Source organism: Acomys russatus, chromosome 14 (assembly GCF_903995435.1).
Source record: "Acomys russatus chromosome 14, mAcoRus1.1, whole genome shotgun sequence".
NCBI lineage: Eukaryota > Metazoa > Chordata > Mammalia > Rodentia > Muridae > Acomys > Acomys russatus.
The window spans coordinates 48,121,970-48,138,776 of record NC_067150.1 but is presented as its reverse complement, the minus strand read 5'-3'; the positions used below and the strand labels follow the sequence as shown (position 1 = coordinate 48,138,776).

At 51.0% G+C, this 16,807-nt stretch overlaps 1 protein-coding gene across 1 annotated transcript; it reads left to right on the top strand.

Annotated features, from left to right (window-relative positions):
- The first annotated feature begins 4,414 nt into the window (after nucleotides 1-4,414).
- Snx33 (sorting nexin 33) lies at nucleotides 4,415-16,246 on the top strand. Its single transcript, XM_051156511.1, has 2 exons — nucleotides 4,415-5,931; nucleotides 14,925-16,246. Exons 1-2 carry the CDS (start codon nucleotides 4,461-4,463, stop codon nucleotides 15,176-15,178), a joined length of 1,725 nt encoding a protein of 574 aa, XP_051012468.1. The 5' UTR covers nucleotides 4,415-4,460; the 3' UTR covers nucleotides 15,179-16,246.
- The last annotated feature ends 561 nt before the right edge of the window (nucleotides 16,247-16,807 follow it).

The following is a 16,807-nucleotide window of genomic DNA, read 5'->3' as shown; positions in this document are numbered from 1 at the left end:
CTCTCGGGGCTGGAGAAATGGCTCAGTGGTTAAGAGCGCCGCCTGTTCTTCCAGAGGTCCTGAGTTCAATTCCCAGCAACCACATGGTGGCTCACACCATCTATAATGTAATCTGATACCCTCTTCTGCAGATAAAGCACTCATATGCAATAAATAAAATAAATAAATTTAAAAAAAAGAAAAAAAAAAAAAAAAAAAAAAGAAAAAGAGACTCTCAAGCAGGTAGGGGAATGCTTCCAGCAGAGATGGGGAAATGTTTGCAAGTTTGAAACCAGCATGGCCTTGTAGCCAGTTCTAGGCCAGCTATGGCTACATACATAGCGTGACCCTGTCAAAACAAAAGAAAGAAGCTATGAGGAACATACATCTTTAGGGTCAAGGCTAACCATATGGCAAGGGACCAAGTTTCTTGTCAGGTGTGTGTGTGAGTGTGTGATGTGTCAGGTTCACGGGCTAACCTGGTCACTGTGCGTTCCAAGAAGCAATGCCAACTCTTGCTTGTTGATGCAAAAATGTTTTGCTTCATAACTGCTTTTTCCGGGCCTATGGTTTGTTCACGTTTCCCTTTTATTTACTTATTTTATTTTATTTTTATTTTTATTTTTTTGAGGCAGGGTCTCTGTATAGTTCTGGCTGGCCTAAGATTTACTATATAGACAAAACTGAGCTAAGATTTACAGTGTTCCTCCTGCCTTTCCGAGTGGGTGGGGTTTACAGGAATGTACCATAACACCCAATTTTGTTTTGTGACAGGTTTTTTTTTTTTTAAAGATTTATTTATTATGTATACAATGGTCTGTCTGCATGTACACCTGCAGGCCAGAAGAGGGCATCAGATCATATTATAGACGGTTGTGAGCCACCATGTGGTTGTGGGAATTGAACTCAGGACCTCTGGAAGAGCAGTCACTGCTCTGAACCTCTGAGCCATTTCTCCAGCCCCTTGTGACAGGTTCTTAAGCGGTCCACCCTGACCCTCCAACTCACATAGAATCAAGGCTAACCTCAAATTCGTGATCTTCAATCCCTGATCTCTACCTTCCAAGTGCTAGAACTACGGGCATGCCCAGGGTTCTTCAATTTATAGTTTGAAACAGGGTCCTGTTATATATCCTTGGCTGGTCTAGAACTCACAGAGATCCACCTGCCTCTGTCTCCCAAGTTCTGGGACTAACTGTGTCCACCACCACATCTGGCTAGTTTTTTGTTTGTTTGAGAAAAGGTCTCACATTGTAGCTTAGCCTACATAGTCATCCAGCCTCCAAATAATGATAGTTCTGGGTCAGCTCCCTGGTTTTTTGTTTTGTTTTGTTTTTTTAACTTTTGGTAAGACCTTGTTATGTGACCCAGGCTGTCCTGGCACTCACTACTATGGCCACAAACTTAGGACCCTTCAGCTTCAGCCTCTCAGGTGTGTGTCACCATGACCAGATATTATTATTATTATTATTTTTTTTTTTTTTGGTTTTTCAAGACAGGGTTTCTCTGTGTATCCTTGGCCATCCTGGACTCACTTTGTAGACCAGGCTGGCCTCGAACTCCCAGCGATCCACCTGCCTCTGCCTCCCGAGTGCTGGGATTAAAGGCATGCGCCACCATGCCCGGCTCCAGATATTAATTTTTATAGGGAGTCCAATTCAGATTTTTACCAATGAAAATGGGTTCCTCAAGACAGCCAAAGGCCTCAACCTTTAGCAGCACTAATTTATACCAGTTAATCAGTTAATCTGTTACAGGAATGAGGAGGTTGCAAGCTCTAGCCAGAGCAGGAAAACAAGGCTTACGGTGGAAAAGGGTTGGGGCTAAAATCTTTGTCTGACCCCAGACATCTCCAAGAGAAAAGGAGGTTGTTTTTGTTTGTTTTGGTTTTTTGAGACAGGTTTTCTCTGTGTAGCCCCTGGCTGTCCTAGAACCCATTCTGTAGACCAGGCTGGCCTCAAACTCACAGAGATCCGCCTGCCTCTGCTTCTGTCTCCACCACTGCTGAGGAGGTCCTTAATATGTGTTCCACTCAGGCTGGGATAAGTGTCTTTTCATGCATTTTTCACAGCACTGGCCACACTAGGCAGGAACATCTTGCCTATGTGTGAAGATACTTTCAAGCTTCCAGAAGATAAGCACGGTGTCTTACTTTATTGTCTTTGTAGTCCAGGGGCCTGGCAGATTAGCGGTACTCGGTTAATTTGTTGTTTGGAATACATAACTTAACGAATGAGACAGACTGTGAATTAAAGACCAGGAGGGGCAAGGCAGCAGTGCTAATCGTTGCACTATTTGTTCCAGAGTTCAGTACAATCCCTGTCTTACTCATTTCTGTATAAACTGGAGGGTCAAGTCCTGCGAGCCTAGAGGCTATCTACCAAATCACTCCTCTCTCTCTCTCCTTGCTGTTGCTAGCCAGATTGGAAGATCCCGCTCCCGTGAAAGGACAAAGCAACCCAGAATCCGTCCATGCCTAAGCTTGTTACTTGTCACTGCAGAAGTATGTGGTCTTGCGGCAGCCCCCCCCCCCCCCCCCCCCCCCCGCCCTGGCTCATATACCAAAGGAAGCTGCCCAAGGCAGGGGTGCCCCTCGCCCTATCAGGTTCACGGCATCGGGTTTCGCATAGCGGGACACCAGAGTCGCACAGTTTACTGCATCTCGGTTTGAGAACAATCCCAGAGCTGTACTAGCCCCTAGATGGATCGGGAAACGCGAGACGGGAGAGGAGACTGGGGAAAGGGAGTCCGCAGCTCCTGCTCCCCGGCAGCCGACGCGGTTCTCCTAGCCTTTAGCTCCCTCCTTGCCACTCCGCGCTCCGCAAACTTTCGGAGTTTCCCTGCACTTGCGTCACGGAAAAGGCAGGCGGGTGACCGAGTCTAGGAGGCGAAGTCCGGCGGCGGCGGCTGGCGAGCTCCCCCGCGCGGCGCTCCAACCCGGGCGGGAGGTGGCTCCCGGCGCCGGCACCTCGGCGGCTGAAAGCTCGCAGCTCCCCGACTCTGAGGTCCATTTCCTGGATCCTCGCCACCCGGACTGAACCCGAGGGAGGGAGGGCGTCCTCTAGAAGGAAAGAGGGCGGGAGGCCGCCGGTGGCACCCTCGCCGCGGGAGGGCGGAGCTGCGCGGTCCCTGCCTCACCAGGACGCGCGGAAGTGCGGTAGAGTTTGCTCAATTCCCTAGCCTGCGTTCCCTCCCTCAAACCTCCCTCTTTTCTCTCCACCCCTCACCTCCCCTACAGCTTTCCCCTCCTTCCTAGGGACGCCACCTCCTGGACTCCTTTTTTTCCCTTTTTTTTTTGGGGGGGGGGCGGTGTTTGTTTGTTTTGTATCTAGATTCCTGCTGGCAGCGCTGAGGGGCTGCAAGTGCGGGGAAAGGAGGCTGGGGCTCCGGATCCACAGGACATCGCGGAGAAAGAACCGACGGACAGACGGACCGACGAACAAACAGCCGGCCACGCCATCTATTCGACGGAGCTCCATCTACCAACTGCTGCTGAGTGTTTGCTAGCATACCAGGGACGGGGGTGGTGATGGTGGAGGTTTCCACCAGCATTACTTCTGGACGAGGGCTCTGGGACTCCGATCCGGGTCAGCTTCGTACTCCGAAACTGCCGAGGAATTAGGCAAACAAAAGAGGGGCAGAGAGAGAGGCCAGAAGTCCTCTGAGCGGCTTGTCGCGCCCCCTCGTTCTCTGGGGGTCGGAGCTGGCCACTTGCAGGGCAGGAAGAGGGCACCAAACCAGGCGAGACAGGGTCGCACCCCCTAGGTCTAGTATTTATCGGCTGGTTGTGCAAGCTTTGGCCCTTGTTTTCCTGGCCGGGCTCGTTTGGAGGCCGGACACATCCACCCTTGGAATTGGTTCAGGACTCTGCTGTTATTCTCCTTTTCCCTCTTGGATTTTCTGGATTCTTGAAGACGCGGTGGCCCGGGGAGGAAGGAGGAAGGAGCAGATCTTCAGAGGAATGTGAGAGCCTCCCAAAGCCGGGAGCAGCCAGTAGGAGCTGGGAGCCAAGGGAAGCAGAACTTTGCCTGCGTTCTCGGGACTGTGGTCTGCGCGTGATTGTTTTCAGTCGCACAACATTGTTCCAGTGGACAGTGTCCGTCCTGTTCTTTTTCTAGCAGAGCTCGTTTCTCCAGGTCACTTGACTTTTCTACTTGGTGTGAGAGAAGGGAGAGACTCCCTCCTCAGGGGCTGCCAAGGGAGAGGAGGAAGAAGACTGTGGTCATGACCAACCCCTCCCTGCTCACAGGCAGATAGATACCCCAAGGCTGGATAGGCACTTTCTAGACCATGGACGGATCTTTGAAAAGAAGGCAGCTAGACAGCATTTGTGCATGCTGAGGCCCTTCCTGAGGGCTTGAGTGGGGGGGTTATACAGGACTTTGAGCTGCAAATACATCTTTGGATACCCTGCTGAGTGCCCTGGGTCTGCGTAAGACCTTTTTTTCCCCTCCCAATCCTGACCACCAGATCGCTTAGCCATGGCACTGAAAGGCCGAGCCCTCTATGATTTCCACAGCGAGAACAAGGAGGAGATCAGCATCCAGCAGGATGAAGATCTAGTTATCTTCAGCGAGACCTCACTGGACGGCTGGCTGCAGGGTCAGAACAGCCGCGGGGAGACGGGGCTCTTCCCTGCTTCTTACGTAGAGATTGTCCGTCCTGGCATCAGCACCAACCATGTGGACTACTACACCAGTGGCGCAGGCTCCCTGGGCACCCAGGTGAGTTTGTATAACAGTCCAAGTATGGCCAGTCCAGCCAGGAGTGGTGGGGGCAGTGGCTTCCTCTCAAACCAAGGAAGCTTTGAGGATGATGATGATGATGATTGGGATGACTGGGACGATGGGTGCACAGTGGTAGAAGAGCCACGGGCTGGTGGCCTAGGTACCAATGGGCACCCTCCACTCAACCTCTCCTACCCGGGTGCCTACCCCAACCAGCATATGGCTTTCCGACCCAAGGCACCCCTGGAAAGGCAGGACAGTCTGGCGTCTGCCAAGCGGGGCAGTGTGGTAGGGAGGAACCTCAATCGTTTCTCATGTTTCGTGCGCTCCGGAGTGGAGGCCTTCATCCTTGGTGACGTGCCCATGATGGCCAAGATTGCTGAGACATACTCCATCGAGATGGGCCCCCGAGGCCCTCAGTGGAAAGCCAACCCCCACCCATTTGCCTGCTCCATAGAAGACCCCACCAAACAGACTAAGTTCAAAGGCATCAAAAGTTACATCTCCTACAAGCTGACACCCACCCACGCTGGCTCACCTGTGTACCGGCGCTACAAACACTTCGACTGGCTCTATAACCGCCTTCTGCACAAGTTCACCGTAATCTCGGTGCCCCACCTGCCTGAGAAGCAGGCCACGGGCCGCTTTGAGGAGGACTTCATTGAGAAACGCAAGCGGAGGCTCATCCTCTGGATGGACCACATGACCAGCCACCCTGTGCTGTCCCAGTATGAGGGCTTCCAGCATTTCCTCAGCTGCCTGGATGACAAGCAGTGGAAGATGGGTAAACGCCGGGCGGAGAAGGACGAGATGGTGGGTGCCAGTTTCCTGCTTACCTTCCAGATCCCCACGGAGCACCAGGATCTGCAGGACGTAGAGGACCGCGTCGATACGTTCAAGTCCTTCAGCAAGAAGATGGACGACAGCGTCCTGCAGCTCAGCACCGTGGCCTCGGAGCTCGTGCGGAAACACGTGGGGGGCTTCCGCAAGGAGTTCCAGAAGCTGGGGAGTGCCTTTCAGGCCATTAGCCATGCCTTCCAGATGGATCCTCCCTTCAGCTCTGAGGCCCTCAACAATGCCATTTCTCACACCGGCCGGACCTATGAGACTATTGGTGAGATGTTTGCAGAACAGCCCAAGAATGACCTCTTCCAAATGCTTGACACACTGTCTCTCTACCAGGGCCTGCTCTCCAACTTCCCTGACATTATCCACCTGCAGAAAGGTAAGCCCTTCCTGAGTGTGGCGCGCTGCTGGTCCCTGGGAAGACCCAAAGGCCTGTTTTATAATGAACAGCTGGCTCATCATGATGCTTCCCTGTCTCTGTCTCCCTCCCTGGCTCAACAAGTGTATTGAGGTGGCTCTCTGGAGGGTGCTGTTGGAGGCAGAGGGCTGGTGTGGACGGCTTTGGCCTTTGTTCTCACTGAGCTCGGTGTATACTTCTTGTCCATTTGGGTTTTTTTTTTTCTCCCACTTACCCCACCATGCAATGAACCCCAAGGTATCACTCTGGGTTCTGGGAACACAGAGATAACCAGGTCCCAGGTCTTGCCTTATATGAACCCAAGACCAAGACACAGACACAGGTGAGAACACAATGCCAGTTGTCTCTTCAGTGTCACAGGCTCACTCCTGCGTCAGCAGCATCTGAGCCCAGACTCTGCCTCTGCCCTGTTGGCTGGCAACTATAGTGCAGGAGGATCTCTGTCCTTGTTTTTTGTTTTTTTTTTTTTTTTTTGTGTTTGTTTTTGCAGATGAAGAAGTCTGTGTCCACAGCAGAGTGATTGCACACGAGTCTGTGCCTCAGCTGGGACTATCCCTTCCTCCTTCCAGCTCCCCAAGGACACATTCATATTGGCAACCTCCCAGGCCCATCATGATGTCAGTTCTCATGGCCCCCTGTGTGGGGGAGGGACAGGATGAGCCCCTGCCTGTTGCTGCTGGAAGTGTTAAGGAACTGCCAGCAAAGTGACTCATCCTGGGTCACATGGGGCACTTAGCTGTGGGGGGGGAGTGGGGGGGGATGCAACCAGGGGTCCAGGGTTCTGTTCACGTGGGCCAATCTAGGTCCCCTTCCCAAGCTGGGTTTCTCTTGTGTTATGGATTGAGTCAGGGCTTGAGTCCTGGGGTATAGGGAGGGACGGCAGGCAGACGTCAAGGCAGAAGGCGTGGTTCTCCCTGGGGCTAGTAACTCAGGAAGAATATATGCAGGGCGTGGGGCTGGCTCCCAGGACCCTAGGCCCTGAGGTCAGAGAGTTTTACTCTGGGGTGGCCCTCTGGCTTGAGCATAAGGAGAAGCATATAGGTCACCTCGACTCCCCAGGCCCCTGTCTTAACCAGGAAGGTGGCTGTTAGACCTGTCTCTAGCTTCCAGGCAGCTTTCCCCCTTCACCTCCTCCTTTACCTCTTTTGTTTGCTGAGCCCTCACATCTCCTCCTACCTTTCTCCTCCCTTCAGCCTCAGGGATTCAAAGCCTGCTTTCTCAAGCAGCTTTGCACCCAGTGTGCCTTGTGTCCCTGGACCTTAGTTCCTTAGGTCTTCAAAGTAGAGGTTCTGGGGGGAGGCCCACCCTGCGCCTCAGGCTGGTTCCATAGATCTGCCTTTGCACTCAGGCCAGAGGAGATAGCAGGTAGCATGGGCCCAGCCTGGCAGGGCTGGTGTCTCCCTGTACGGAAGTGGAGCTCCACACTGTGCTAGGCCTGGGAAAGCTGGTTTAACCAGTTCCTCGGAGGGCATGTTTTTGTGTGGGCAGCAAGAAGCTAGGCACAATGACTAAACAGCTGCCCCCACTCAGTGGGAGAGACTCTCACTTCGGCCAGACTTGGGGCAAAAGGGCAAGCAACCTTGTGTCCACCACACACTTGGTGCTCCTAGCTCTCATTGGAGGGGGGCAGGGAAGAAGAAGAGGAGGAGGAAGGAAGGAAGGAATAAAGCTATATTATCCTTTTTACCTCAGATAGGCAGAAAGGTAGGAGAGGCCGTATCTCAGTCTCCACTGAGTCAGGGCCTGGAGAGACCATGAAACCTGAAACAGCTGCTGTTTTCACTTCCCATGCAGTGCAAGCCTTGCTTTCTCTGAGTTCTGAGCTCTGTCCTTAGTCTAGAGTGAGTCTGAGAGAAGAGCTTGGAGTTAGTCTAAGATAGAACTGGGCAGGCTTTGAAAACTGTAGCCAGAGAGCGTCCTGTACCAGCCTTGCAGATAGAGGTCTTCCTCAGAGAAAGAACAGGACGTTTGGTTCTGGGTCCCAGGATTCTGTCCACCCTGTCTAGACATCTGAACAAGTAGTGGGCATGTGAGGGAACAGTTAGGGGAGGCCCGGGCTGGGGAGTCAGGAGACCAAACCTGAAGGGCTCCCACCCATGAGGTGACCTTGGAGAGTTTTTGCCTGTCAGTCTCTATGTTGATGTGACACAGAGCCTGGAGCTGAACTTGACTCAACCAGCTTGTTCTGCCCACATGGGCATTTGGGGGGAAGAAAAGCCTAGTAATGGCCATCCTGTCACAAAAATTGAATGCAGTGACTGCCCAGAGCAGGCCAGGACCCTGAGTCCTCTCCTGAGAGCCAGCAAGGTCTGTATTACTAAGTAGCTGGTACGGTTCTCTTCGGTTTCACAGATAAGCAGCATTGAGGTGATTTGATAGCAGACTAAGCACAGAGACCAAGTGTATTGGAATCTATTGCACCAGGCAGATGGAGGAGGGAACCTCCCAAGAGCTGGACCATCGGGGTCAAGGATGCAGAGGGGGAAGGAGGAAGGAAGGAGGCTTGGGCTGACTCCTCCAGCATCACCTGGAGGATGTGCTTCGTGTACCTGAGACAGGCCTGGGACTACAGAGCATCCTGGAGGGACCGTGGAATTCATGGTTTAGCTAAAGTAAGGTAGTCCCAGTGGTACAAGCGCTTGCCTAGGGCACAGATAGGTTCAGCTTCATGTAATCCCTTTTCTCCTGAGCAGCAGGGGCTGCTGCTTTCCTCCCTCTTTGGCTTTGTTTTTATTTTATTTTATTTATTTAATTTTGGGTTTTCGAGACAGGGTTTCTCTGCGTAGCCTTGACTGTCCTGGACTCGCTTTGTAGACCAGGCTGGCCTTGAATTCACAGAGATCCGCCTGCCCCTGCCTCCCAAGTGCTGGGATTAAAGGCGGGCGCCACCACCACCCGGCTACCGCTTTTAATTGTGTGTCTGTGTTGGGGTGTGTGCACATGAGTGAGGGTACCCACAGAGGCCAGGAGAGGGCCTGGCGTGCCCTGGAGCTGCAGTTACTGGCAGGAGTGAGCTGTCCCCTGAACTCTGGCCCTTTGTAAGAGCAGCAGACGTGGGTATAACTATCTCTCTAACTCCAGCTGTTGCTCCTCCTTTTTTGAGACAGGGTCTTGTTTTGTACCCCAGTCTGGTCTCAAACTCCTGATCTTCCTGCTTCTGCCTCTTGAGCACTAGAACAACACACTTGTACTACTGTTCTTGGTCTGCCTAGGCTATTTTATTTTATTTTTAAAAATATTTTATTGATTCTTTGAGAATTCCATACAGCATAATTTTATCATACCCACCCCTTACTCTAATTCTTTCCAGATGCATCCTCCTTCCTACTCCCCCATTTGTGTGTGTGTCTGTTTGTCTGCCTGTCTATTTGAGACAAGGTCTCATTATACAGCCAAAGTTAACCTGGAACTCTATATAGACCAGGTTGGCCTCAAACTTGTGTCCTGAGACCTGGAATTAAAAATGTGATGTGGCCGGGCGTGGTGGCACACGCCTTTAATCCCAGCACTCGGGAGGCAGAGGCAGGTGGATCGCTGTGAGTTCGAGGCCAGCCTGGTCTACAAAGGGAGTCCAGGATGGCCAAGGCTACACAGAGAAACCCTGTCTCGAAAAAACAAACAAACAAACAAAATAAATAAATAAATATGTGATATGAGCCGGGCGTGGTGGTACACACCTTTAATCCCAGCACTTGGAAAACAGAGGCAGGTGGATCTCTGTGAGTTCAAGGCCAGCCTAGTCTACAAAGTGAGTTCCAGGACAGCCAAGGCTGTTATACAAAGAAACCCTGTCAAGAAAAAACAAACCAAACCAAACCGAAACGAAAACGAAAAAAACCCACCAAAAATAAAAATGTGATGTGCACCACCACCCAGCCCCCTCCTTTTTTATTTTTCTTTCTTTCTTTCTTTTTTTTTTTTTTTGTTTTTGTTTTGAGACAGGGTTTCTCTGTGTTGGCTTTGGCTATCCTGGACTTGCTTTATAGAAGACCAGGCTGGTTTTGAGCTCACAGAGATCCACCTGCCTTACCTTCCTGAGTGCTGGAATTACAGGTATGAGGCACAGAGTTTGGAATGTGTTTTGTTTTTGTTTTTGTATTACAGGCATGAGGCACAGAGTTTGGAATGTGTTTTGTTTTTGTTTTGGGGTTTTTTGTTTTGTTTTGTTTTGTTTTGTTTTTTGCTTTTTGAGACAGGGTTTCTCTGTGTAACGGCCCTGGCTGTCCTGGACTCACTTTGTAGACCAAGCTGGCCTCAAACGCACAGGGATCCACCTGCCTCTGCCTCCCAAGTGCTGGGATTAAAGATGCACACTACCACCCCTGGATCTTCTAAGCTTTTGTAGCAGAGAATTACGTTGCCATGAGTCACCATGGCTGGTAATTGCTGTGAGTCCTTGGATAGAGAAACAGTTTGCAGCCTGGGGAGATGGTTCAGTGGGCAAAGCAAGTGCTTAACCCACGCAGAAGCCGGGGTCAGTGCTTAACCCACGCAGAAGCCGGGGTCAGTGCTTAACCCACGCAGAAGCCGGGGTCGGTGCTTAACCCACGCAGAAGCCGGGGTCGGTGCTTAACCCACGCAGAAGCCGGGGTCAGTGCTTAACCCACGCAGAAGCCGGGGTCAGTGCTTAACCCACGCAGAAGCCGGGGTCAGTGCTTAACCCACGCAGAAGCCGGGGTCAGTGCTTAAACACAGTTGGGTTTTGGTGCAAAGGGAAATAAAGACAGGCGAATTCCCAGACGTTTGTGTTTAGCATATATAGCAGCAAACAATAAAGAAGAGACTTTTTTTTTCTTTTTTTGGTTTTTTCAGACAGGATTTCTCTGTGTAGCCTTGGCTGTCCTGGACTCACTTTGTAAACCAGGCTGTCCTTACACTTACAGCGATCCTCCTGCCTCTGCCTCCCGAGTACTGGGATTAACGGCATGCGCCACCTCACCCGGCTGAGAAGAGACTGTCTTAAGCAGAGTAGAAGGTGATGACTGACGTTCAAAATTACCTTCTGACTGCCACATGTGTACCATGGCACATACGTTCCTACATCCATGTGAACATGCATGCATACACACATGTATAAACACATACATCATACACACATATGTGCACACATATGGGGAAGCAGTTTGCATACCAAAGCAGAAAGCTTTCTGGGTCCTAGTGTATGGCAGGTGCAGGCCTTGGCGCTTTATGCATATTTCCATATTCAATTACATCTCAGTTCCTATGCTGTTATTGTTCCATTTTACAGATGTAGAAACTCCTTCTTCAGGGACTTTGTTGTTATGAGCAGTTTTCAACAGGATCACATCTAAAACTATCTGTCCCACTTGCAGCCCAGCCAGAACAGTGGTTTTCTGGAGGTGTGACCACTGGTACTAGGACTCAGACCTGTCCCCAAATTTAAAACAGGTAGTTTTAAGTGGGGGAGAGTAGGAAAGATGCCTGAAACCCTGAGGCTCTGCAGCTGATAGGTTCTCACTCCTCACTCCTGGGATCCAGTGTGGCAAGGCAGGAGGCAACCCTGGAGATCTCAAACTGAGTCCTAAGTAGACATGTTCTGGACAGGCATAATTCTAGTCTACTCAGGCAGGACTCCTTAGCTTTCACTGACCTTGGCCCCGGTGAGTAAATGATGGGTGTCTTACTTATTTTCAGTAGCTGTGAGGAGGCCTCATGACCAAAACAACTTATAATAGAAAGAATTTATTGGGGCTCACAATTTCAAAGGGTTAGGGTTCATGATCATCATGGGGAGAAGCATGGCAGCAGCCAGGCAGGCAGGCAGACAGGCAGGCATGGTGTGAGAGCTCACGTCGCATTCATAAGCACAAGAGAGCGGGATGGGAGGAAGAGGAAGAAGAAGAAGAAGGAGAAAGAGAACTGGGAGTTGCATGGACTTTTGAAACCTCAAAGCTTACCCACATGCAGTGAGGCCATGCCTCCCAATCCTTCCCCAACAGTTCCACCAACTGGAGAGGAAGCATTCAAGTATATGAGCCTATGAGGGCCATTCTCCTTCAACCGCCACAGGTAGAGAACTGGGTGGGGGCCTCTGCCTCTCCTTGCCCCTTCTGAAGCCTTTGCCCCCAGCCCTGCCTGTTTTTGGATACCTGGGATTGAAGTAGGCTCGTTCTTGCCGCTTGAGTTACTAGCTCTTCAATAGCAGAGGCTCTTACATAAGGCCATGGGAATGAAAATCTTTAAATTTTTTAAAACTTATTTTATGTGTATGGGTGTTTTGCCTGTATCTATGTCTGTATATATGCCTGGTACCTGTGGAGCTCAGAAGAGGGCATTCAATCCCTTGGGACTGAAATTACATACAGTTGTGAGCTGCCATGTGGATGCTGGGACTCAAACCCAGGTCCTCTGGAAGAACAATCCGTGCTCTTAAGCACTGAGCCATCTCTCCAGGCCCAAGAAAATCTTTCTTTGAGTGTTGATCTTGAGAGCCACCAGCACTTCTTTCAGACTCAGGCCAGTGAAATTCAGGCTCCTTCTGGCTCTTTGCTTCAGGTACACTCTGTTTGCTGAAGAGTAACTTTATTTTCTTTGTCTTGATCTTTTATTTCTCGGTCCCTCCTGCCCACTATGACCTTGTATCCTCGTGTCCACTCTGGAGGCCTCACATCAGGTTTTGTAGTGGAGATGTTGTCCAAGCCCTAGATGGGGAAGGCCAGGCACCCTCTACTTACAGGAAGGGGTTGGGAGCACCTAGGCAAGTCTCCTCAGGTTTTTAGTTTCCTCTTAAAATAGTTGTGATGGGACTGAACACCTGCCCTTGAGGGTCTCTCCAGCTCTGAAATCTCTCGCTGTGTTCCCATCTGTTCCCAGGCCTGGGCTGTCAGTATGGACCAGGAGACGGGGGATAACTGAGGGAAGGTGTCAGAGGACAGAGTGAGGTGAAAGCTGGAGCCACAGGTTTTAGGTCGTATGGAATGCCACTAGTAACCATTTAGTCTGCTCTTGCTGACCGCTAGAGCTATTATCCCTGATAGAGGCATCTGGACTTATTTTCAGGATGCAGAGCCCCGGCAGGTAGGATGCGCCTTTTGAGTGCATTTGAACACTTCTGACAACTTGAGTCAGAATGAAAAGAATACCATGCAGAAGAAGTAGCACAGGCCGGGCATGTATCTTATTTGGTGGCATGCTTGTGGAATGTGAACACGACCCTGGGTTCAGTCACACATTTGAGGTTAGCTTGGTCTACATGAGACCCTGTCTCCAAAACAAAACAAATCAAAACAAGGGCTGGAGAGATGGCCCAGCAGTTAAGAGCACTGGCTGCTCTTCCTGAGGACCTGGGTTCAATTCCCAGCACCGACATGGTGGCTCACAACCATCTATAACTCCAGTTTTATTGGATCTAGCCTCCAAGGGCAACCAGGCGTGCCCAGGATGCATAAACATATGTGTATGCAAACACTGGTAAAATAATACATTTTAACAAAGCTGAGAAAGGGCTGGAGAGATGGCTGAGTGGTTAAAGCATGTGCTGCTCTTACAGATACCCAAGTCCAGTTCCCAGCACCTGTGTCAGGCGGCTCACAACTGCCTGTGACTCCAGGGGGGGCCTCCAGAGGGATCTGCTGTCTCTGCCCTCCACTGCCACTTACATGCACATACCCTCCTCTCTGACATATGAGTAATTAAAAATGAAATAAATCTTTTAAAAACAAAAAGCAACCAACAAAAGAAAAGTAGGATGAGGGCTCCCTTGCACTGGGGACTCCCTTCTGTCCTTTGGAGAGTGAGTGCCAGGCACAGATACTCTGCCTCGTCTTCTCAGCAAGTGGCTTTAAAGGCAAAGTCAGTCAAGTGCCTTTTATTCAAAACTGAATTCATTAACTCTTTGTTGATTCATTCCTGTTCTTCTAGATTAAGGCCCCTGCCCAGGTGTCTCCCTTTCTGTTACCATCTGTCACCTGTTTATCATTGCAGTCCCTGGTTCTATGGGGGCAGGGGTGAAGAGTGGGCGGGGCTTGTTTGTAAGGGAGACATACCAAGTGGCCTTTTGAAACGTTGATTTAGAGTCAACAGTATGATAGCAGGCTGGGGACAGGAGGCACTCTGCCTGGGGCACTGGAGAGACTCTGGTGTACAAATGGAACATGATCCAGACCTTGAATTATGGATAAGGATCCAGCAGGCAAGAGTAAGGTAGGAAGGAACTGGGAGGGTTGGATAGACCTGGTGTCATTGTGGAAGTCACATGTGCAAGAGCCAACTCCCAGAGGCCTCCTAGGCAGGGGGAGCGGGTGTGGACTGTCATCTACAGGCAGCGAAGAGGCAGGCACACATCCAGCTTAGTCTTTGGATTCTCTGAGATAGACTCTCAAATCAGGGAGATGTCACTGTCATAGCAACTCAGGGATCATATGAGTCAGTTGAGCTGACGTGTCCACAGCTGCCTGGGCCAGGCCTTGTGGGAACTGGGGAACACAGAGGACCACGACAGTCACCCAGCTCACAACTCAGGGGCAGCCAGCTAGGCGGAGTGTGATAACCAAGACAGAGGATGTTGGGAAGCCTCAGAGGTCATAGGGTACAAGGAAGGCCTTTTTGGAAGAGTGAGACCAAGACTAAATAGACAGTGAGACTCGTGACTCCCTCATGGAGACAGCCAGGTGGCTTTAGGAATGGTCTTTTTTTTTTTTTAATTTAAATTTAATTTTGCTTTGTGTGCATTGGTTGAGGGCATTAGATCCCTTGGAACTGGAATTATAGACAGTTGTGAGCTGCAATGTGGGTGCTGGGAATTGAACCCTGGGCCTTTGGAAGAACAGACAGTGCTCTTTAAGCACTGAGCCACCTCTCCAACAGTCTTAATGGAGTCAACAGGACTGTTGTTCGTTCCCCCTTTGTGGAACTAGAGGGATGGATGGATGCACAGGGAGTGAACAGTGGAGGTCCAAGCCCTAACCTGCCTGCCCTGTGCTCTGTCCTGCCAGGTGCTTTTGCCAAGGTGAAGGAAAGCCAGCGCATGAGCGATGAGGGCCGCATGGCTCAGGAAGAGGCAGATGGCATGCGGAGGCGATGCCGCGTGGTAGGCTTCGCCCTGCAGGCCGAGATGAACCATTTCCACCAGCGCCGCGAGCTTGATTTCAAGCATATGATGCAGAGCTACCTACGCCAGCAGATCCTTTTCTACCAGCGGGTAGGCCAGCAGCTGGAGAAGACCCTACGCATGTATGACCACCTCTGACCACATATGCAGGTCTCTTTTCACCTACACCCGGCCACTGCAGTCCACCCCACTCCAAGCCTCCCTGTCACCAGCAGTGACTCAGGAGCCCAGGAGTGGGTGAGGTGAGTGGTACCCCCTGGAGCAGTCTTCCCTCACTGTAGAGATGGGTGAATGCAGATGGGAGCCCTCTGAGCCAAAGCCTGGGCTGCTGGTCAGTCCCTAAAGATGGAGTTTCTCTGGAGACTTTAGTGCCTGCACCCATGGCCACCATACCCCGTTCATTCCGTGCGCTCCCTAGACTGCTGTGGCCTTAGCCGAGACATTGGTGACCAAGGCTGGAACATGCCTGTCCTGGATGCACTACTTTTCAAGATGGATATCAGACAATGCAGTATGACAGGTGGCCTTCAAAGGAAACTCCTCAAGGGACCACAGAACTCTGCTGTTCAGGGGACACTTCATGGACTAGGTGACATTCCAGCAATATCTTGAAGAATTACAAGGACTTACAAAAGACAGTAAATGGAGTGAAGGACATTTGGGGGAGAGGACCGATGTGGTCCCCCTTCTTTCTTGCTTTTCCCAAGCAAGCTTGGTGTCCTTGCCTCCATGAATTCTGGTCTATGTGACAGAGGGAAGGGATTGTCCTTGCTCCAAGGTCCCTGGCTTTCCCTGCCTTACCCACGCCTCTGCGGGAGGGACTGCAGGTCAACTCCCTCCTATGGGCCTTGGACTCCCCTCTACCTTGCTTGGGGGACCCCTTTACTTTTACTTGATTAGGGGACTGTGCAGCAACTTTGCCTTCTCTAGGCTCTAGGAGCCCTGAGTCCTGGTGGTGCCTTTCTGGAGCGAACTCTCAAAAACTGCCAGTAGTAATTTCCCATTTCCTAGCAGGTTCAGGCCCCGAGTTCCCAGGCACCTTTGTTTCTGTGGCTTGATCTTCTCAAAGCATTCTCATTGCACAGTGTGAAATCTGACAGAAAGGAACCAGAAACCTGGGACTCTTTGACCCCCTGTGTTGCCAGATTCACTGGTTAGGTTGCCTTGTCACTCACCTATGTTTACATCCTCTGGGAGTTACTGCCCCCCCCACCCCCTGTAACCCTCAGGCCAGGGTGTGGCTCAGCAGCACAGCAGCACGTGGTGGTTGGGAAATGACCCTGCCCCCCTCGCCTTCCTGGGGAGTCACGGTCTGCTCCTGGGTCCTGCTGCTTGACTCTTTTCTTGATAAACCTTTTACAGTTAACTAACATAACAGAAGCCTTTTCTTTTCGAATCTTGGAAGCAGTGAGAGTTGGTGGGGAATACAGAACCCAAACTGCCCCACTGGACTAGATTCAGTGATCTTAGTGGGTCAAAAACTGGGCCTCCTCCTCATTTGCCTGTGCCTCAGTATGTGTGTGTGTGTGTGTGTGTGTGTGTGTGTGTGTGTGTGTGTGTGTGTTTTCATGTATGTGTGTGCTTTTGGAAGGAGGTGCTCATGGCAGCCAGCAGTCAATATTAAATATCTTCAGTTACTTTTTCTACCTTATTTTTTGAGCTTCTCGTTGGGCTAGGCTAGCTGACCAGTGAATTCTAGGGATCCTCGTGTCTCTGCCTCCCTAGTGCTGAGATTTCAGGCAATCAGTATGTATGTAGTCTTGGTTG

Bases quoted from the DNA above. Each gene is read 5' to 3' on its own strand.
- Snx33 (XM_051156511.1), top strand. From the start codon at position 4,461: ATGGCACTGAAAGGCCGAGCCCTCTATGATTTCCACAGCGAGAACAAG. The intron at 5,932-14,924 runs GTAAGCCCTTCC...CTGTCCTGCCAG, and splicing joins CATTATCCACCTGCAGAAAG to GTGCTTTTGCCAAGGTGAAG.